General features: G+C 49.3%; 1 protein-coding gene across 1 annotated transcript; it reads right to left on the bottom strand.

The window, feature by feature from the left end:
- Nucleotides 1-17407: 17407 nt before the first annotated feature.
- Nucleotides 17408-21687, bottom strand: LOC126536054 (thyrotroph embryonic factor-like). The gene is made up of 3 exons (XM_072287498.1): nt 21648-21687; nt 20244-20615; nt 17408-18253 (listed from the first exon to the last, which is right to left on the bottom strand). The coding sequence occupies exons 1-3, from the start codon at nt 21685-21687 to the stop codon at nt 17691-17693; spliced, it is 975 nt and encodes a 324-aa protein (XP_072143599.1). The 3' UTR covers nt 17408-17690.
- Nucleotides 21688-22266: the final 579 nt, after the last annotated feature.

Raw genomic sequence — 22266 nt, 5'->3', positions numbered from 1 at the left:
AACACGTTTGGATGGCCAGTACATGGCCTCATCATAGCTAGCGTGTAACATAGAGATTCATGGAGTTTAATTCATTTCAATGACCGCTTCTGTAAATATGTTTTCTTGACAAGTATTCTAAGTTGGCCACCAGGAAGTAATGTTCATAAATGACTAGTTAACAATGTCTGACAGGTGATGTTAACTTAAAGGTGGGCCAGTAAACGTACTTTGACAGTGTCTAGCACGCATTCTTTGGCGGTAGTTGCTAAGTCATTTGTGTCGTGGAAGGGAGATGGCAGAGAGAGGAAAGGCAGGGAGGTCAACCAGACGAGCGTCTGGTTTGTTACCCTACACTGGGGTGTTGTGGAAGCACGCACTATAGGTTTGTTCGATTCGGAAAAATGCGCACGGCACCTCAAACAAAAAAGTGCAGGGGGTGCCGGGCTGCACCCACCCGCTGCAAGGTTCAAGGGTGCAGTGCACCGTGGCGGCACCTTGCATTGCACCCCGTTCAATCGAGCACTGGGGTGCAGGGTGCACTGCTGCACCTCGGGGAATCGAGGCTCTAGGTGCAGTGCACCGTGAATAGGTGCAGAGAAACTTGACTGAATCGAATAGACCTTATGTTTGATAAGGGCTTACTATAAGGAAAGGCTGAATGTTTGGAACCTGTGTCCTGGTTTTCTTTTGGACAGTTGTTAAAGTCCAAAAGAAGAAAAAAAAAGATGCAACAAGTGCAGCTCTGCTTAATATCTTCGAAGCATCTAACAGAAATGTGCATGATGTTTGGTTTTACACTTGGTTGTGACAGAATGGGCTTTCAAAAAATTTTGACGGAGTGTGTTTTTTGTGTGTTAATACAAGTCTTGGCAGGGTGCATATGTTCTATAAATACTTGATATTCACGATGTTCTTGGAATATAGCTCATTAGTAATTAAGTGTAGTACTTGCATACATGCCAACTCCTAAATTTTTCTTAACCTTAACAGATTTAGGCTCATTTTGCGAGTGTAGCGTCAAAATGTATGAAAAATATATTGTTTGCGAGAAAGTTTGCTGTGTCTATGCCTGAAGCTTCCTTAGAAGTTTTGATGGATAAAGACGGGTATTTGCTTCAAGCAAATTTATGCCAATAAGTTCCCGAAGCAGGCAATATCGGCAACGCCAGTCTGAATAACTCGCTACCATATGAAGCCAAAAGACGGCCAACATAACTGAAATCGGGCCCGTTGGTGCCCCTTCTCGTTCATTGAAAAAAGTCACTGTGATCTCAAAACTGTGTTGCATTTAGTATATTGCTGCTTGTGTGCCGTTTCTAAAGGCAAATGGTATAAATATAATTGTATAAAGTAAATCGTATGGGGGGGTTTATTGTTAACAGAATTTTTAGAAATGCCCGTAATGTGTACAATTCAACTACATTATTTGCAGAAAAAGTGAATATTTGACTAAAGACTTTGATCATGAACTTTTACCTAAGTAATTTAAGTCCCAGTGAAATTTACTAATTGTAGCCAGTAACTTTCACTTGGAACTAATTCTGAGGATGACACCAGTTTCAATATATGCGTTGCGAAAGTTGGCAACAAAACGCATTAGTGTTCCAGTAAATTTTGAGCTTCAGTGCATAAATAAGTTTTGCCAGAAATGTAAGTAGAAATGCATTTTACAGTAATTTTGAGCTTTAAACTAGTGCTAGTTTCAAAATTCTTTCCAAGTGGGAGTGCCTTGTGAAATCACTGGCTTCAGTTTGTGTATTGCAATATGTGCACTAAGATAATTAGTTAAAAAGTTATTTGGTGAAATTTTGGTGATTCTTCAATTATGCGTATTGATTTCCAGTGTAAGTAGTGCATACCTTTTCGAGTATTCCTGCTCAATAAGTATATTTGTGCTAAATTCTATAGGTGATTTCTAAAAGTTCAGTTAACGTTAGAATAAAACACCTGGTATATCCTTGGAAAAGGTGTGTGCTCGGGGCTTGGGACCGGTTACGTAGAAGCGCAGACAGTGAAGGCGAGGACGAAAACCAAGACACCAAGACGTATGAGGCGTGGGCCAAAAAGCAACGCGAACTTGTAAAGAAATTTGCGCAGAAGATTACTACGACCACGCAAATTCCCTTCGTAGACAGCAGGCTTAGTCACATGTGGGCGGCCAGGCACGGTCTTACTCGAAGGTGGAAGAGGCAAAGACATAACAAGAAGCTTCGCAGACGTATACACGCGCTCAACAAGCAAGTGACCGAGTATGCGGAACAACTATGCAGGGAAAACTGGATGAAGATGTGTGATGACCTGCAAGGCACACTGTCTACGAAGAAGACTTGGAAGCTGTTGCGACACCTCATAGATCCGTTAAAAAGCAAGAGCGCGTGCGCTCGAGACCTCACAAGAACGATCAACAGTTACGACGGGGACGGGGAGAAGCTCATTCGTGAACTCACAAGTAAATACCTCAAGACCGAGAAGAGCGGTAACCCGACTCACGAGTATGAAGGCGATAGCAACGTCGAGATGGACGAAGCCTTCACCGAACTGGAGCTGGTCGCGGCGATCGATGAAAGTAATCAAGGCAGCGCACCGGGAATTGACGGCGTTACATACAAGATGCTAAAAAATATGCGCGACAAAAGCCGAGCTGAACTACTAAACCTCGTCAACGCGTCCTGGGAGAAGGGTTCGTTACCAAAAGAATGGAAAGAAGCCGAGGTGCATTTCATTCCCAAGCCGGGGAAACCACCCCACGTCGACAATCTACGCCCCATCTCCCTCACGTCATGTGTAGGGAAGGTGGTCGAGCGTATGGTGTTCAAGAGACTACAGAGACATTTGGATGTCACTGATCAGATGCCACCGACCATGTACGGATTCCGGAGGCACCTGAGCACACAAGACGTCTTGGTGCAAATACACGAGCTGGTTATCAAGCAAGCGAAGACCCCTACGCCAAGAGCTATCCTGGCACTCGTTCTCAAGGGGGCCTTCGATAACGTCACACACGAAAGTATTCTCCGTAACCTACACCAAACGGGATGCGGAAAGCGAACATTCAAATATGTACAAGATTTCTTAAGCAATAGAACGGCAACCATCAAAATTGGAGAGGAGAAGTCGACACCGATAGCCCTGGGAGACAGAGGCACCCCGCAAGGATCGGTTCTTTCGCCGCTTCTCTTCAACCTGGCACTCCTCCCTCTCCCGACTTTGCTTCAAGACATAGAGGGCATAGATCACGCTCTCTATGCAGACGATATCACTGTGTGGACGTCGAGGGCAGGGTCGGAGAGTTGGATGGAGGAGACCCTTCAGACAGTGGCAAAGACCGTGCACGAGTTCGCTAAATCGTGCGGCCTCAGTTGCTCGCCACAGAAGTCCGAGTTACTCGTCATCAAGCCAAGAAGAAAGAAAGGAGACCAAGAGAACGTACGCATCACCATCGACGGGACGACCATAACACCAACCACGCAAGCACGTATCCTGGGTGTCATCTTCCAGAACAATGGCAAGGCGGGGGCGTCGATCAACAAAATCAAAGTTTCAACGGAACAAATTTCGAATATGATCAGAAGAGTCGCAAACAGACAAAGGGGATTGAAGGAGGACGATGTACTGACGCTCGTCCAGGCCTTCTTGACGTCGCGCATCGTTTACGCGGCGCCGTACCTCAAATTACTGAAAAAAGACAGGGACCACTTGAACGTCATTATACGAAAGGCAACCAAGATGGCGCTGGGCATTCCGAAGCATTCTTCGACCGACAAGCTTCTCGGCATGGCCAAGCACAACGTCGTCGAAGAGTTAATAGAAGCTCATCTGTCTAATCAAAGAGTTCGGCTCAGTCAGACGCCGGCGGGACGTCGCGTTCTTGCCAAGTTGGGCTGGCAAGAGGCAGAGCGGAAGGAAACGGGGCCGTTACCCAGGTTGTGGGCGCATAAAATCCACAGTAAGCCGCTGCCTAGAAACATGAGGTCGGGTCGTAACGACGGCCGTAGAGCGGCTCGTATAGCGGCCTTGACGGAGACTTTGGGTCAAATAGTAGAAGAGGAAGAGGGAGTCACTCTCTTCACAGACGCTTCGTTACCCAAGTTTTCATCAAAAGCAACGCTGGCAGTTACGACGCGGGATGTGCTCGTAACCTGCGCCTCCATCAAGACGTCTTTTCCAGAGGTGGCAGAAGAGGCCGCGATAGCGCTAGCACTCGCGCAGCCCAAGGTGGGAAGAATTGTCACCGACTCGCAAAAGGCGTATAACAACTACAGGAAGGGGTGGGTGTCTCTTGCGGCACTAGATATTCTCCAACGTAAACGCGACGTACCTGAAAGGAAAGTTGAGTTAATATGGACACCGGCTCACTCTGGGCTGGAGGGCAACGAACTTGCCCACCAGTTCGCCCGAGAGATGGAACACCGGGTTGAGGAAGGTGAGCCACAGTCCATATTTAGTTACAGAGACATTACGAACCATTATAAGACGGAGAGGCGCCGTTACCCCGATCCTCACAAATCGCTTAGCAGAGAACAGCAAGCGATCTACAGGCAAATACAGGCAGGATCATTCCCGCACCCTTACCTTCAAAACAAGATGTACCCGGAAAGGTACGACAAGGATTGTAACTTCTGTAAAACTCAGTTAGGCACGCTCCAACACGTCATTGGAGTATGCGATTTCATCAAGGCGATCCCCCCACCTCTTAACTGCCCCGCTACCTTACCCCACCCCTCATCCACCCTTACCGAGCGATGGGAGACCTTGCTAACCAGCACCGCCCTGGAAGACCAGCTCGTCCTGATCTCCAGGGGCCAGGCGGCTAGGGAAGCATATGGGTCCCGTGAAGAGGGAACCACTTCCATCGACGGCGTCTAAGAAGATGTCGAGCTCGGCTCAATGAAGTTGTTTCTCTCTCTCTCTCTCTCTCTCGGGGCAAGCTTTAAAAAAATGCATGTTGTCCCGCTCAGCTCGGTGTCTTACTGCCGGTATTTAATGAAGTTTGAAGTCCACAGGTTGGTAAGTGTGGACTTGGTCTTAGATAATCTTGGATACGTGTGTGGTGAGGAAAACCCACTAGTTGCCATTCACAAGAAGGTTCTGCAGCATGTTACACTCCCGTAACACATGAAGGCGAAAGCCTGCTGCACATGTAGTAATGCATGATCGGAAGGGTCAGACTTCCTGCGAGACGTAACGAGCCGCAGTGCGCAGTAAACGTATGGCGCTGTAGGTCGACCTCTTCAACTACGCATGCGCGCACCTAATGCGGTATCTAAATGCTTTATCGTTATTATTTTTCTTTGTTCTTTCTTCATTCTTCGTTCTTTCGTTTCTTCATTCATATTCAGAAACTGCATCTTCGCTTGCTTGCGCGAGTATGAGCCATTCCTGATGTTCTGTGACTCACTGGGCTAGACCAGGTAGCGCTACTTTTTCGGGTATAAGCGATTGCAACCAGCCCCTCACCAGGTCCCATAGCAAATTTTGGTTATACGCGGGAAGTTGCTACGTGCCCTCTAAGGAGCGTTCAGCCGCAAGAATTTTTCAAATTGGTTCATTAAGAGCCGAGATAGAAATTTTTCAGTGCCGCGAACCCGTGATCTCGGGAGGCGAGCGCCACTGCCAAGAGAGACACTCACTCCACTTGCCCCGTCTAGCCTCCGCAAGCGAAATTCCTTCCCAGCGTTCTCCCATAGCGGACATCAACGATTGCGTGACTCGTACGTCACGGGCCCCGCCTTCATGTTTTTTCCCCTCGCTTTTTTGCTGCTTTCTTGCTGCACGGCGCACTTCCGCTGACGGTGTCGCGCGTGAGCTTTTGTGTTGGTCTCGTTTCGCGCAGCGCACGATTGTTTGCGCTGTGCACGACAATACCTGACTAGCGATATAAGTAGGTGCTACACAAACACTGAGGCAGGCTCAAGCGGATCACAGAGCATGATCGCTCGCTGGAACACGGTAGAAAGTGGCATAGTTTCGGCGTCAGCGCGCGCGACTGCACGACGTGGGAACAAGCAGACAAAACGGAAGTACATTTCTCGCTGCGGTGCGAAGTAAAACAAATACACGCAGACATTCTGTTTGTGCGTTTTATTATTTCTCTAAACCATAATTTGTCTGTCGATGCAACTGATTACAAAAAGAACAGATGTTGCCTTGAATCTCGCGAGATTCCGCTGCACCATGGTGGGCCGGCCTAAATAAACCGTGGCTACGGCGGCTACCTCTTCGCGTCGCCTCCCAAAAAATGGTGACCCGGACGACCGAACCCAGCCTTCCCACAATGGCATCAAATACAGCGAGTATTACAAAGCGAGCGGCACAGGCTAGAAAAAGCGCGGCAACGCTGGGGACCAGCGGCACTCGGACTTGCCACGAACCGAACCAAGTACGGCGTGATGTTCCGAGGATTCAACACGTGATGTGCTCATTTCCCACGATTCCCCGAGTGAAAGCGAGTGGTGGGCCTGAGCTTTCGTGTGCGGGTAGGCAATGTGCTCAGCGATCCCAGAAACATCGCCTCCGGTGTCCCGCAGGGATCGGTGCTGAGCCCTTTCCTCTTCAACCTGGCTTTGGCAGGACTCGCAGCAGCACTACCGGCTGACAGCCGCTACCTAGTCTGCTGCGCGATCTACGTAGATGAAGACGCTGTGGATACGAGGACCCAGGAGAAGCATCGCTGCCATCCGGGGCTCACTACAGAGGGCATTAGAAGCGGTCATCTCCTTCCTCGGTGGCATTGGCCTCTCCTTGTCCCCGGCAAAGACAGAGGCACTACTTGTACACCCGCTGGCCTCCGCACGCCACTACGCGAAACAGGTGCGCATTGCAAACACCACCGTCCCATGGAAGCGGGAGGTCACCTATCTGGGCCTAACCATTGATCATCGGCTTTCCTGGATGCCTGCTGCCAAGGCTGTCACCTCCAAAGTCCGAAGAGTCCAGGCGGCAGTGAGCAATATGCAGCAGAGTGGCCGAGGCTGCACCGTCAAGTGGGTGCTGCGGATGAACCAAGCTGCGGCCACATCCATCCTGCTATATGCCCTGCCGCTGGTTCTACTATCTCCAGCCAGGAAGCAACACCTCGAGAGACTGCACAGGAGTGCATTAAGGAGCATCCTCGGTCCGCCCAAGCACTCCCGAATTGCTGCCACACTGGCTGAGGCTGGCGAATAGCCATTCTCGCTGCACATGCTCCAGCGTGCCCTTGGGCACATTGACCGTCTGCACCGTGCTCCAGATGGTGGGGCTCTGCTCTGCCGACTGCGGAGCCAGCCGCTATCTCGCATGGGGGGCCTCTGTCAGCTCTACGAGGAGCTGTTTGTGCAGCGACCAGTGCCCATGGTCATATCTCCGCCACACGAGCAACCTCCAGAGGTACACCTATCCCTGAATGGAGCATCAAAGCGCCGGACGCCAGCAGCAGCGCTACAACAGGCTGCTACTGGCAAACACCTGCAAGAGCTGGACGGCGGACTTCTCGTGTTCACGGATGGCTCCGTGCTCTCCAATGGCTCCGCAGCGGCGGTCTGTACTATCCCATCTGAGGGCAGGAGCAGGCAGTGCCGGCTTCCTTTTCGCGCTAGCTCCAGAGCAGCTGAGCTGGCGGGACTCCACCTGGCTGCAGACCTCCTGGCTGAGGACCCCCCGACAAAACCAGTGGCGGTGCTAAGTGACTCGCGACCGGCTTTCCAGGCACTCTCCGATCACCATCGGCACGGAGTCACTGAGACCCTCCTGAGAGCAAAAATCTCGGCCCTCTCTGCAGTGGGGGTAGCCATCTCCTTCCACTGGCTGCCTTCCCACGTAGGGATCGCCGGAAACGAGGAGGCGGATGTCCTTGCTAAGGCCGCCCACCACCCAACCGTTCCACTAACCAGAGCAGTCGCAGCATCGGACTTCTCCAGGCAGCGGTTAAAACAGCTGCTCACTGCCAGCCATCCGGATAACAGGGTAGCTACCAACCGAGCCCCAAAACTCCTCCCTGAGAACGGTCTCTCGCGACGGGACCGTTCCACACTCCTTCGTCTGCGCACAGGCTCCGTGTGGACGGCAGCCAGACTTCATGCCAAGGGACGCATCGCCTCGCCGGCCTGCAGAAGGTGCGGTGAAGCCGAGACCCTCGAGCACCTACTCTGCACCTGTCCTGCATTAGCCCAGGAGCGCGCTCCAGTCTCTGCCACCTACCGACGGTATGGACTTTCGGCTACTTCAGAAACACACCTACTCTTCCCGGCCCGCTACCACCTTCCAGCACTGGCAAGCCTGCTTGAATATGTGTACACAAACGGGTTCCTAGATCGCCATTATACTTCGGCCTCCCATGTACCTCTGCCTCGCGCGCCGGCCATCGCCCCTGGATGATGCTGACGTATGCTGCCTGAAACCTCCTCTCCCTTTCCCCCTCTATCCTTCATCCTTCATCCCCCGCCCCCATCTCCAATACGCTGCGCCGTGCTCCCATATGGGCTGCAGAATTAAGCGTACTTTCCCTCTCCCAAATCATGAAGAAGAAGAAGCTAGGTCAGGGGAGGTTGCCTTGCGGAGGCTAGCTGCCCGACGTCGTGCTCCCTCCTAGACTTGTGAAGCGAAAAGCTTCACTATTATGCAAAAAAGAGGTGAGGCGTGCAGACAGGACACAAGTGTAGAGAAGTGTTGTCCACTTCTCTACTCTTGTGTCCTGTCTGCACGCCTCGCCTCTTTTTTGCATAATGAATCCTTACCAACTAGCTCAGCTTTCTGTCGTTTTAAGCTTCACTACGCAAGTCAACACCGCGCTTCGCGCGAGCTGGCGTATGTCGGAGCACGAGTGACGTTACGCACAGCGCAGGTGGCCGCCGCCGACTCCGTTGCCTGAGCTTTCGCCACTGCCGCGCGCTATGCGTCATCGTTTGACGTTCGCCGCAGGCGCGTGTTTATCGCGGAGGCCGACTATATAACCGCTTGCCAGAGAAAAGGCGTGCGCATTCAACATGGAAGGAGAAGAGAGTGATACTACCGATACAGAAGTGCTACCGTGGGAGCTGGCTGAAAAGGAGCGAAGAAATGAAAGGCTGAAAGCTCAACGAGCGTCCGAGACACCCGAACAACGAGAAGAACGTCTCGCTAAACGACGCAGCAAATCCGCGTCTGAAACGCCAGAAGTACGACAGGCACGTCTCGCTAAACGGCGTGAAAAGGAAGCTTAACAGCGACGTTCGGCCATGTCAGTTGAGAGTATCCAAGATGGTGAAAGTTCGGGAATTGCTGAGCAGTTGCGAAGGAAGAATGAAAAGGCCAAAGCCAAATGAGATAACCATAAGCTAAACAAACCATAAGCATCACCGAACCTTTTCGCTTCGAGATATCCAGGCTTAACCTTAGCTAAGCCCCAGCCAATTTTTTTGGTGCTTTCTCTCCGTGTTCTGTGTGCCAGCACAAACGTTCATGGAGAGACGAGGAAAGACGACTGCATCTGCTTTTGTGTGGCTAGCTTGTGGGAGCATTGCGAAGAGTGTCCTTCCTGCATTTTTTGTAAAAGGCTGTATCATATATGTATTGAGTTAGACATAAGTTTTTTGATCAGACCAACTTTGGAAATATTACGCGCCACGTCACGCCAAAAATATTGCTCAAACTGAATGAAATGGCAAGTGGCATGTATGTTTATACTCAAATAATGGTGTCAATGCCAGTTTCTTATGATGTACCTAGCGCGCATCATTATGTTAAATAAAATTTAGACTTACCTTTTTTTTATATTAGTGATGATTTACCACAAGGCATGAGGCAGGAACAAAAAGATGTTTTTCGCATTTATCCTCCCCTCCCATTTTCTTTTTCTGAGCTGCTGATCATGAAATACTTTATCTCTGGAAATGTCTTCGTGTGCTTGCATGAAAACGAAAACGTTTTGATATCAGTGAACGCATCAGCCAATGCACTCGATGGGAAAATGACAACTGAACAGAATTACTTGGGAGTGTTATCCACACAAACTTTTCATGGATGGTATGTTTGACCCACTTATCAGAATTGTACGTTGTAGTGAACTTATACCATAAAGTTTCGGTGCTTTGCGGGGCTGTGATTGAAGTCGGTGACTCTGATCGCTATTGGAAGCCTTCCATGCTCTCCCACTGACAGCGATCGCCATACTGTAGCATGACGTCACAAGCCGTGACTCACCGGAGTGTCGTATGAAATTCCAGGTTACGATAAGCTGCTGATATGGTACCTAAACTGCCATCAGAAGTATAATTAAATCTTCCCGGCTGTACCAATGAGTGCGTGGGGCGAATGCCGGGCCTACACGACGCTTGTGCGAACGATCGGCGAAGTCGTCAGAAATACCTGTTTCTTGTGCTCCAACGAGGCCGACATTTCCGACTAGAGGAAGGAGTCGCAGTTTGACAGCCTTAGTGCCGACGACGACGCCAATAAATAGTCTGCCGATCGTTGTCGGACAGGTTCCCGTGTGATTAGCCGATGAGCGAAACATTTTCACTACAACCAGCCCGGCCTGGGTGCTTGCACCTATATTTGCATGTGTCCAAAATAATTTGTACCCAGCTTATGGAGTTTCAAGATATTAAAGTTTTACTCTCTCTCTCTCTCTCTAATCCCGGCTGTCGTCCGCCGTCGATGTCCCCACTGGGCGAAGTGCACCTGATGAGCATGTGTGACCGCTGCAGTTTAGTTTTTCTAATGGTCAATTGAAATAATTTCTCTCTCTCTCTCTCTCTCTGGCGGTTCATAGGAAGCATGGAAAATACATGGCGGCTCATGAAAGCACACGATTGTATAGCCGAGACAGGTGCTTCTATTTTCGCTGCGACAGGAATGATGTTAAGTGAAGTAAAGTGAATTTGAGCGCAATTTCCTGCTTTAAGCTGCGTCCGTTTTGCTTTCTATGTTGTTCGATCGTCAACTATAGTGCATAGTTTAACAAGCTGTCACACTCTTTGACTGGCGTGTGCCGCCATCCTTGAAGGCGTCTCTGGGCCAAACCTAAACTTGAGGTCCTTGCAGTCCGGTTCATGCGAACGTCTTGCCCCTTCAGTCCCACAGAGCGATGACGACTCAAATCTGTTTAATACAGTTTAATAGAACAATCGGCGAATCCGGACAGCAAACAAGCGTCCGCGGTAACACAGTTGCATCATATGACAAAGGAGGCATTCCGGTATGTAATACCTTTTTATAAGAACACATACCCTTACCGGTGCACGTACTATACACGATAGGCACAGTAAGTTTCGCTTCAATTTACAAGACACCGAATTGACACGCACTTAGACAGCATAACAAGTAATCTGGGGGAGCCGGTAAACTTCTTGATAACGGCAAGGGGGAAGGCGTCCATGCACTTCAGCTGCGGTGCTCATGAGGTAGGCGACGTTTTCTGTGCGTTCGGCACAACTACGATGTTTCTGTAAGAACTGGGGCCGTACTACTGAACGACCACATTCAGGGATACTTTCACTTTCGCGAGATTTCCCGCGAATAGCACGGAACGCATGGGCGTCTACGGGTGGCAGGATTCCTCGCAGAGTGCCAAGCACACTGTCTTATCACTGTGCCAGGAAAAAAGCCCTTGTCCGTTGACGCCGCCTTGTACGGTGCTACGGTCACGCGAAATCTCGCGAAGGCGTAAGTTTGCCCGAAGGTGAGAACACCACCCTGGGTCACTTCACGCGTGATGATCCATTTATTTTTCTTTGGCTGGCAAGAAATTAGGTGGGCAGATAAGACTGTCTCGAGGAAGAATGGAGGTGCGTTTGCCTTTCTTGCACCTCAGCCCATACTGCGAGAGAACAGGCTGTTGGGCTGGTTGATATTGCATTACGTGAGGTGCAGCATACTGCAGATAATGTTTCATTGTATCCCCTGGCCTCGCAAGAAAAGAAAGTCTGGACAATCCGACGTATTGTGTGCCCAGATGGCGCTACACCTCGCGTAATGCCTTTTTCACTTTTGCACAAGTATTCACAAGTCCACATGGTACACTGGTACAATGCGTCTTCATGTGTGGAATAATGTTGACTTGATAATGTGAGACCAGCATTCAATTGCAACAAACCTACGCATAAACGACGCTGGCGCTAGGCTTTATTCACACTATACGGGGGGATAATTTTCAAGTTTTATGGAAATCAATATCGCCTGTGGCAAATAGCATAATTCTAGTCCTTGGGCTGTATTATTCAAAGAGGCGGACATTACTAGCACAAGAAACCTGAACACAGAGTCAACTAATTAACGAAAATTCAGTAAGTAACTTCTTAATTACGTTACGGCACACACTGCACTTTATGAATTGTAGCCGATGAGCTTGCAAGACGTACTTACTTGAAATGAATTTCCAGGATTGCGTCAGTGTCGAGGTATTATTTCCCAAAGTGTGGAACGATACACACGGGCATTCCAGTTACTTTTTTGCTTCAGTGCAAAAAAGAGCATTTTGTTAAATAAGTAACTGGAACAACAGTGTAATTTTAAGGCGAGTTTGATGGCGCATATCTCCAAATTGGTATCATTCTGGAAATTCATTCCAAGTAGATGCGCCTTGCAATCTAGCCGGCTACAATACGTAAATTGCATATGTGGCATAAAGTAATTACTGACGAAATTAATTAGTGAACTTCTGTTAATTAGTTGAATACGTGTTGTTATTTCTAATGCAAGTAATACCAGTCTCTATGAATTCTCCATCCATCTCATGGAGTGAAATTATGTCATATGCAACAGGCGATTTTCAAAAATTCCGTAACATTTAAGAATTATCACCCTGTGTACGGAATCGCCTGATTCATTTTATGGACAGATCGTGATGTCATCAACGTGATGACAACAGAGGGATCGTGATATCACCAACAGCACGTACGGAGCGCTCCGCGTGGATACATGGTGGTAGCTAAAAGCACTGGATTACTTGGTATGAGAGGGCAAACTGGTCAGCGGCGCGTGCGCTTGCCACGGTAACGGTCAATAGCCCTGGCTTGCACTCAACGTTACCAAGATTGTTCACCTTCAGTTAGGCAATATGGTGCACTGTAGATGCTTGCTAAGGCATTAATGGGGCCTAGTAGTAGTTGGATGTTACGCTTTACAGAACCCCGCAATAGTACTGCATGAGGAGTGGCATATTGCACCTATCGAAATTGTGCAGGACTTCTCCGTAGAGAACATGTAACACTGAGGGTACAAATACTTATGTATTTCAACGTTCCCCCCAGGCCGATCACGCTACATTTGTGCTCGTGCCAAGGAGGGCTAAAAGCTTCCCAACCCTCATTTGTTCATTGACCACGTCAAGTGCTGAACGCGCCGGTTCTACCCTCATCACCAAAGCCTAAGGTAGATTCACACGACGAGCAGGAAAAGCTGTTCATGATACAACTTGCCGAGCTCTCGATTCTTTTGCAGGAAATGCTGATTCATTCTGCTGACAGGGTTTGACGTGACTGAACCCGCGGAATGAATCGGTGCTCGTTCCAACGCGTGAATTCAACATAAAAAGGACAACTAACTCAAAACACTAAGCGAGTTCAGGTTGGTGAAGCGTTTTTGCGAGACACCACTTCCATTTATTTTTTGGAAAAATGTTGGTTATTTTATCCCAAATCAGATAATCTTACCACCGCGCTGTTGATAATGGACACAGATTCAAATTTCATTGGCTATCAGGCCAGTGCGACATAATCGGCAACGATAGTGCCGACGAAGCAGCGTGCGCTGAAGCCACCAAGCCGAGCAGGTGCCGTTGTCAAGGCCTGATGCAGGGCGGAAATTTCGCCTACTTGTTCGTCGCAATACATTGGGACGTCGAAATTCAGCGGAACGTGCGAACTCACGACCGCACTCCACTGACCTTTCACTGCGCCTTCGAATACCGCCTACATCGATGCGACGCAGCTTTGTCACTTGTGGCTAAGAGTATATTGTGATTGCGACGAGACCGTAGTACATATTTTTATCTACTGCCCTTCTTTTAAAAATGAAAGACAATCTTTGGTGCCGCGCTAAGCCAGCAGGACGGCAGAGTGTTGAGTTTCTGCAGCACATATGAGCGGTCTCTTTTGCCACGAGAGGTGGCTTGATAAACAAGAAAGCTTGCATTTGAAGGACGGAGGTGGAGAATTCACCCGGAAGTTCCCAAACCAGCTCGTCATGACTTCACATATTTTAACAGCTCGAACTCGAGACTATCGATTAACAAGGATTAGTTTGCATTCTAGAGGAACCAGGCTCCACCCAAAAAGTTTCGAGAACCTTTCCTCCACTAAAACTTGCCGTATGCGAGAAAACACTTTGAAATCCGTGACACGTTACTGACGTCATGACGAACTCACGCAGAAACTGACGCAGAAACAGAAAAAAAAAGAGGCTATAGTTGGCTTTCGTTTCCTGCATGGATAATCAAAATTTTTCCGCCAAAAGAATGACGATTTAGCCTCGACAGGAAAATTTGCCATTTTAAACTGCTTTAATGTTGTCGAGTGGCCCTTTAAGCAGCTTTTGGCTTGATCAATATCGGGTAGGTAGGTGAAGGTGAAGGGGGGAGGGAGGGTTGACTACCTGGGAATCGCCGGATGATTCCATTCTGCTGCTAAATGGTTAGGGAGCCGCTTAGTGCACGAAGCCATTATTTCGTGTATAAATTAATTCACTGCTAAAATGCTCTGCACACGTAACAATAAGTTGCCGAACGTTGGCAAGTCACTAAAGCAAAAAAAAAAAAAAAGAAAAGAAAAGAAGAAGAAAGTTTCGAGAATGAGTAGCTGCGTTGTCCCTTGGGATATAGCTTACTTTGTGCCTAATTACGTCCCTTGCGCGGAGCTCTTTAATAACGGGTTGATTTGCACAGGTATAAGATTTTTCGTGCAACTGGCCCCTATGTCTGTTTTAAGTGATACATTGTCCGCAAAAGAAAATCCCCCTCCTCCTCCTCCTCCCTTGCCGCGTCGTCCTTTTCTATTAATGTATTTTTTTCTTTATACCGCCAAGTTTCTCGCTCTATATAAATCACATCGACGCTTTGGCACAGCATTTCTCTACGTAACAGTACTGCACACGTCAAATTCCACGTACTACATATCATGATTGTGTGCGATACCGCATTGGATTGCGTTAGATGGGAATGAGGTGTTCGCCGGTTGTCTTGGTCGAAGAAAACGCGTGTTGGCGCAGATCTTACGTTGGCACTATTTCAGTGTTGATGGTTGTGGCTCCCGTACATATTTACCGATGACGGTGATGGGAGAAAGAGAGAAACGCTGCAGATGGTAACACCCACTGCTAATCTACAATAAAACATCGTTGTAACGAAGATGAAGCGAAGCGTGATTGTGTTGTTGCAGTTTCAAGTTCCAACGTTGTAGTACATATATACAGCGGAGACAGAACTACGGTGATTCCTTTGAGTATATATACATTGTTCCGTCATAAACCGCTATCAGTAAGTCATTTCTTTTTTTTTCTGCGCCTGTCCTAAAACACCGCGAAGGTCGTAATTCAATAAACCACTGCACCTTCATTTGGTTCAAGCTGCCTGACACCGTTTTTTTCTTGCCTTCCTGTGTTCTCTTTGCCTAAGAATTCAATAATCTCGTGTGATCATGTAACACCATATGCAAATTTATGTGAGACGGTACGAGATTATCAGATTTGTGGGTTACGTAGCACGCGTGATTATTGTTATAGTGCGGTTACATGACTTTCAGGATGGGCTGAACGCGCAAGCATAGGAACAATTCTGCTATACGAGGTGATCTTGTTTAAACTTTACAGAATTTTAAAAATATCGCCTGTGGCAAATAGCATAAAGCTAGTCCTTGAGCTGGATTATTCAAAGAGGCGGACATTACTTCCACGAGAAATCGAAGCACATATTCGGTGCACTAATGAACATCTAATTAATAACGTTGCGGCACATATTGCAATTTACGAATTGTTGCCGTAGAGTTTGCAAGACATATTCGCTTGCAATTAATTTTCAGGATGACGCGAGTTTCGAGATATTCGTTGCCAACGTGTGAAATGAAATGCATGAGCGTTTAAGTTACTTTTGTGCATCGATACATAGAAGAGTGTTTTCTTGAAAAAATGTGTGCAACAACTGTGCATTCTCACCGCTAGTTTGATGGCGCATATCTCGAAACCCTTGCCATCCTCAAAACGTCCTGTAAGTGGATATGCCGTGCGAGCTCAGCGGCTATAATGCGTAAAATGCAATATGTGCCGTAAAGTAATTAAGAAGCTAATTAGTGATATTTTGTCTATAATTGCTCATGTATACGATTTCTCATGCAAGTAATGTTCGCCTCTTTGAATAACCAAGCTCAAGGACTAGAATTAAGCTATCTGCCAGAGGCGATTAAAAAAAATCCTTTAAAACTTAGAAATTATATACTGTGGTATACTGCGGTAGATATCGCGGCGTTGTTTGACTGACTGGCTTTGACGTTCCATGGAACACAGAGGCTACGGGAGACGCCGTATGGTAAAAGCCTTCGGATCAATTTTGAGCACCTTAGGTTTTTCAACGTCCATTGAAAGCTAGGTGTACTTACACAAGTGTTTTTGTAAACCTCTGAGGCATATCGTGTCCGAAGACTGTTACTGTCATGGTCATTACCGCTGGGAGAACTTCGGAACAAATGTCGGTCAACCCGCCAAGGTAGCTTGGTATAGCTACGGCGTTTCGCTGCTAAGCTCGAGGTCGCGAGTTCGATCCGGGCCGCGGCGGCCACATTGGGATGGGCACGAAATGCAAAAACGCTTAGGTGCACGTTAAAGAACCTCAGGTGGTCAAAATGAATCGGTATCCCCCCACTACGGTGTGCCTCTTAATCACGTCATGGTTTTCGTACCTAAAACCCCAGGATGTTTAATACTGATCCAATAATGCAAAAAGGGAGGAAGCCAGAATGCGGGAAGGCGTCGGTAGAAACTACTCGTGGAAGATTTTTTCGCGCGCCACAAGCGAGACTAGGTTGGGTTTATGTACGCTTACTCACAGTATCAGTATAAAGGCATAAGCAAAATTAGGGACGAGGTGGAGAGCGGAGACGGTTGCATGCAGCACCCACAAATAATTTCCTCAAGATTGCTATCTGCCTACTTACATTTCGCCGTCGTTGCCGCCACAGAAGACTCTACCGTGCACCTGTTGGGGGCGCTTCACCTGTGACGCCCGAAGCGTTTGTTAAATAATTCGCGTGTACCTTTCCTTTCATGTAGTCGTCCGTTACAGAAACTACGGTGCAAACGACATGAATGGAGCACGTTGAACACCTACGCTGCAACAACGTGAGCACGGCAATGTCACCTCGACGATTGATACGCGGTTGTAAAACGCGGCTATAAACCGACTGGGTTGCCTGTAAGTACCTTTCATTTGTTCAATGCAAGTTTTGAGGCAGCGCTGGCATTCCGCTGTGCGTGCTCTGGGAACATTCGGTTCGACATGTAAAGCTCGAACGCACGCGCTGCTGTTCATTAGATAAACGCACTGCAATTAGCTTCCGTGGTCTGCAGGGCGAAGCGCGATCACTTCAGGCGCAGCCGGGGGCGCATCGGCCCCCCGAAAGTGCCACGGGTGACAGCCGAGATCCGTAGGCAGGCAGCAGCGCTGCAGGCTGCTGCTGCCAATGGACCCATGCAGCCGCGGTGACGTCGCCGCGCTGAGCCCACGGCAGCGTCTGTTGGCTCCGAGCGGCCGGCAGCGCCGGAAGTCAGGGCTCGTACTCGTGCAGGCGCTTCCTGAGCATGTCGTTCTCCTGCTGCAGCTTGTGCACCTCCTCGCGCAGCGCGATGTTCTCCTTCTCGAGGTACGAGGCCCTCAGCACGATCTGGTTCTCCTTGACGCGGCGAACCTCGCGAGACCGCTTGGCCGCGATGTTGTTCTTCTGGCGACGCGCCCAGTACTTGTCGTCCTTCAGCTCATTGGGTACGAACTGCTTGCGTGACTTCTTGACGATTGGCTGAGGCTTGAGCTCGTCCTCGGAGAACGGGTGGTGGCTCGGGTCGAAATCGTCGTGGCCAGGCAGGTTGGCCAGCGCCAGGTCGGTCTTGGTGAAGGCGCAGTCGATCGGCACCACGGTGGCGGTGGGCGAGCCCGACCGCCGCCCAGTCGCCATGGTGTCGCGAGCGGGCCTCCTGGCGGTCGCCTCGTCGCCTCGGAAGTGCTCGGCCAGCGACTGCATGGAGTAGCAGGCGCCTTCCGCTGCGTCGAGGCCGGGAAAAAGAATGGTCACGACGATGACGAGGAAAGGCCAAAGGACAGCTAGCATTGCGGCTCAATGGCTGTAGTGCCGAGATCACGCGGCCTTCCGAAAAAAAAAAAAAACAGCAGATGAGGTCCCTGGGATACTGATATCGAATATAAGTGGTGTATAACTGTCTTGCCTTAGAACCTCGGCGTAACGGACCCTGGTGTCGTGAGCTCTCGGCGTAGTTTGGCTTCGAACTCCGGCCCGTTAACAGCATTTGCAACACGTCTTGTACCTTTGCATGTCTGCCTCAAAATTTCTGACGACTACGGTTTGCAGCAGCTCGCAGCATATTCTACTACGACGTATCGCTCTGAAATATCATATAATTTTTCTCTCTCTCTTTTTCCATAGTAACGCAGTCAAGCACGTGAGTCCAGTAAACACATTATCGCTGTGAATCTCCACCGGACCCGAGCTTTACAAACATATACGGGAAAGACGGTGGTGACACGCCTCTGCAGTGCCGGCACATTATTAGTTGCTTCAACGCAATGTAGAGTGGAGAGAGAGAAAGAGAGAGAGAGAGAAGGGAAGGTAAGAAGGAAAGGCAGGGAGGTTAAAACCCCTTAAACTTCGTAAAGTAGCGACACTCTTCTCCTCCACATTCCCTCCTCGTTTCTCCTCCTTCACGCTCCCTCCTCGACCGTGGCGCCGACCACACTGCTCGAGGGTAGCAACGGCGCCAACATGCGCTCCTCGCCACTCCGTAGACGCTTCTCGAGCAAAAATGGCACTGATGCATGGCGCGAGGGCACACGTGGTGCTATTAGGCCAATAGCGACGCGGCGTCGGCCAGAGCGCGTGAGGAGGAGGCGGCATTCTTCAAAGCGTGGCACTACTTTACGAAGTTTAAGGGGCTTTACGGGAGGTTAACCATACTGAGTCCAGTTTGATACCCTAAATGTACAGTTGAGATGCAGCAAAGCTAGCGAGCCAGGGTGCAGAGGCACCGATTCGCATCGGTTTGATTCGTTTCGCCGTTGATAGCCATCTGAAGCACACTCACGGGCTCAGTAGCGGCTTTGTTTGGCGAAGACATAAGACAAACACAAATAAAAAGAGATACACAGTATAGCATGAATTATAAACATTTCCAATATGGCGCGAGAGGTAAATAAACAACAATAGGTACAAATTTGCGACATTCAGCGTTCACATATTACACTTGATCCCAAGGCAGATGTGTGTGAAGAACGGTGAAAGGAGCGGTGATAGGGGGAGGCAGGAACAGGGTATGCATAACAGTTGGTGCGGATGCGTAGAAAACTCACTACAGAAACACACGAAGATCGGAAAGTGGCCATCTTGAAACAGGAGAGCAACGCCGGACGCGAAAGAGTACGCACGCCATGTGCTGTATCAAGAAAAGCAATAGAAAAGAGCTAAAAATATTACCCCGTAATGACAGTGGCTGCGAGGTCAGAAACTCGAAAAGGCTGGCAACAATACGATGGCGAACCTATTATCGGTCGCGTTTTCGTATTTCCGGCGAGAAGTGATTAGTTTTTCTTTCTCTTATACTCTTTCTCCCGCTGAGGTTACCCTAAATGATGCTGGCTTGGTCTTGCATGGATATTTTACACAAGACGTAAGAAGTGCACGGACACAATAAATAAATAAATAAATAAATAAATAAATAAATAAATAAATAAATAAATAAGTAAGAGAAGACGGCAGTGGCATCAAGAGCACTGAGGCATACGTCATAAATTAGGAGGTCGACAGACATGAATAGATTAACAACGAGGGCATCAAAACGTCCGTGAGCACTCGTGAAAGGTCAGGTATCCAATAAAGCTTAAATAAATTGAGAATGAAAAATCAAAACCTATATGACCGCCGTAAGGAGGCACATAAAAGTAAAGAAATGAAGGATTCAGAAATTGGTCAGGTCATCAGAGGCCAGCCAATACATGGAAACCGAATGAATCGCAAGCGACGGAACCTTTAAAAAGGGGGATGAGCAGAACAAGGACAGCAGTGCACGAAAAACTGCGCAAGAAGTGCACTTACAGGCGTTGTGGGCCAGCCTCTGCTGCGGGCACCCTGGAGGCTCTCCATTGGGTAGTGGCGGTGGTCCCGCAAGGGCCGGCTCGTCGGGCTGCTGTTGCAGGCCTCCGGGATCCTGGGCGAGACGATTTGGGTCCACCAGAGAGCCCGCCGAATGCCGGAATGGGTTGTGGCGCGGTGACAGCGCGGCGTTGCCCTTGCCGGCCACGCCGTTCTCGCTCAGGAATTCGTCTAGGTCCATGTATTCGAGCTTGAGCTCGCTCAGCGTGCGGTCCCACAACATGGCGCCGCCACCAGAGCCGGCCGCAGCCGCGCCGGTGTCGTACGCCGTCGGATCCTTGGAGTCGAGCTTCTCCTTCCTGTCGGCGGAGTTCCCTGCGAGGTCTCACATTGAAATACTTTGCAGAGATCGAACGCACATGTTGGAATCTATGTGACATGAAGCTTTCGTGGAGCAGTTAACTAAATGCTAGAACACTGCTAATCTTTTGCAGCGCGTTTCGCAGCATAGCTATCAAGTGCCTGCCCAGCAAGACGCGCGGACCACTACCAAGTGACAAACGCACCGCGGATTACACTGGCTCCGAGATCATCACGATTGAATGTTGAACAATCTGTAGGATCAGCCTATCCTACACTGATAAGGAGGAGGAGATTTTAATGAAGAGAAAGGAGGAGAGGTCGACCTTGAGAGCGTGCCTCTAGCCTGCTACTCCTTACTGGGGAAACGGGAAGTGGGAAATACAGGGAAAGGTAGGTGGCTGGTGATTAGGTTATGGTACAATGAGCTACTATATACACGTTCTCCAATACGCGGATAGGCTGCCGCCAATTATTGCGGGATGGGGTTTCGGCGGCCTTCAACAGCGTTTGCTTGGAGCTCTAACCAGGTTGACCATCGGAGATGGTTCGACAGGGAAGACGAGCTGATGTAAAAACAAATCACAGAAGTTTAGTGCATCATTACGGGTGAGCGGTGTGCTCCAGGACAAAAAAAATACAGAAACGTTCAGCGTGCGTGCACCTGCACGCAATGGCAGAGAAGATGCGTCTCCGTGGCGTCTCGCTGGCTTTCTTATACTGTCCACTATCCGGGCAACATCATTCTCTCTTGCTCCCTGGTAGCGAGCCCTGTAAGGGCACGTCGTGTTAACCCTAAAGAGGAATACGGAGAGAAACCACTCCCTGGCGTAGAGGGCATGAACGTAGGTCACGTCGGCTCAGTCGACACAGATGAATACGGAGAGAAACCACTCCTTGGCGTAGAGGGGGTGGACGTAAGGTCGGGTCAACTCACACAGAGGAATCCGGAGAGAAACCACTACCTGGCGTAGAGGTGGTGTACATAGGACAGAGGAGAGTAGGATTTGCACTGGTGCACAATTCCGTCGCAAACATCCGACGCACAAGTCTTCATGTTGACGAGCGTGACGATTAGGCACGCCATGTCTCAGGCATTTGGCACCCGTTCCATTCATGGCCGCACAAAGTGAACCGTAACAACGCATAGACTTGGCGAGAGAGAAAGAGAGTCAACTTTTATTATTGCCAGCAATCACGAGGGCAGCCTCTCTTCGCCTAGCAGACGGCCGAGATCCCCTGGGCCTCAGCGGCTGCTTCGGCTAGCTGGGCGGCCCAGACCTGGTCTCGCTGGTCTGAGCTGAGCAGTAGGGTCTCCCACTGCTGCCGATTTTGAATTTTGCAGCTCTCGAAAGGAGCCGCCTTCGAGCATGCCCACAGAATGTGTGGCAGATCCGCCCTACCCATACATAATTTACATTGATCATTATAGTGCCCTGGATAAAATCTTCTGCAGGCCACCGGGTTAGGATACATGTTTGTTTGCAGGAGGCGCCAGGCTACCGCTTGTTTCTTGGTTAGCTCTGGATGAGGTGGTGGCTACCGGGCCTTTTCCAGCCGTAGTAATCGGTGATTTCTTTGTAGCTGACATGCGGTCTCCTCTCGTTCCCGGTTGGGCTGGCTCACTTGCTCGGCAAGTGAGTCCTCGAGCTGTGCGTCTTGAGCC

The sequence above is a fragment of the Dermacentor andersoni genome, chromosome 4 (genome assembly GCF_023375885.2).
Source record: "Dermacentor andersoni chromosome 4, qqDerAnde1_hic_scaffold, whole genome shotgun sequence".
NCBI classification, from domain to species: Eukaryota; Metazoa; Arthropoda; class Arachnida; order Ixodida; family Ixodidae; genus Dermacentor; species Dermacentor andersoni.
This window is presented reverse-complemented; position numbering and strand designations above follow the sequence as displayed.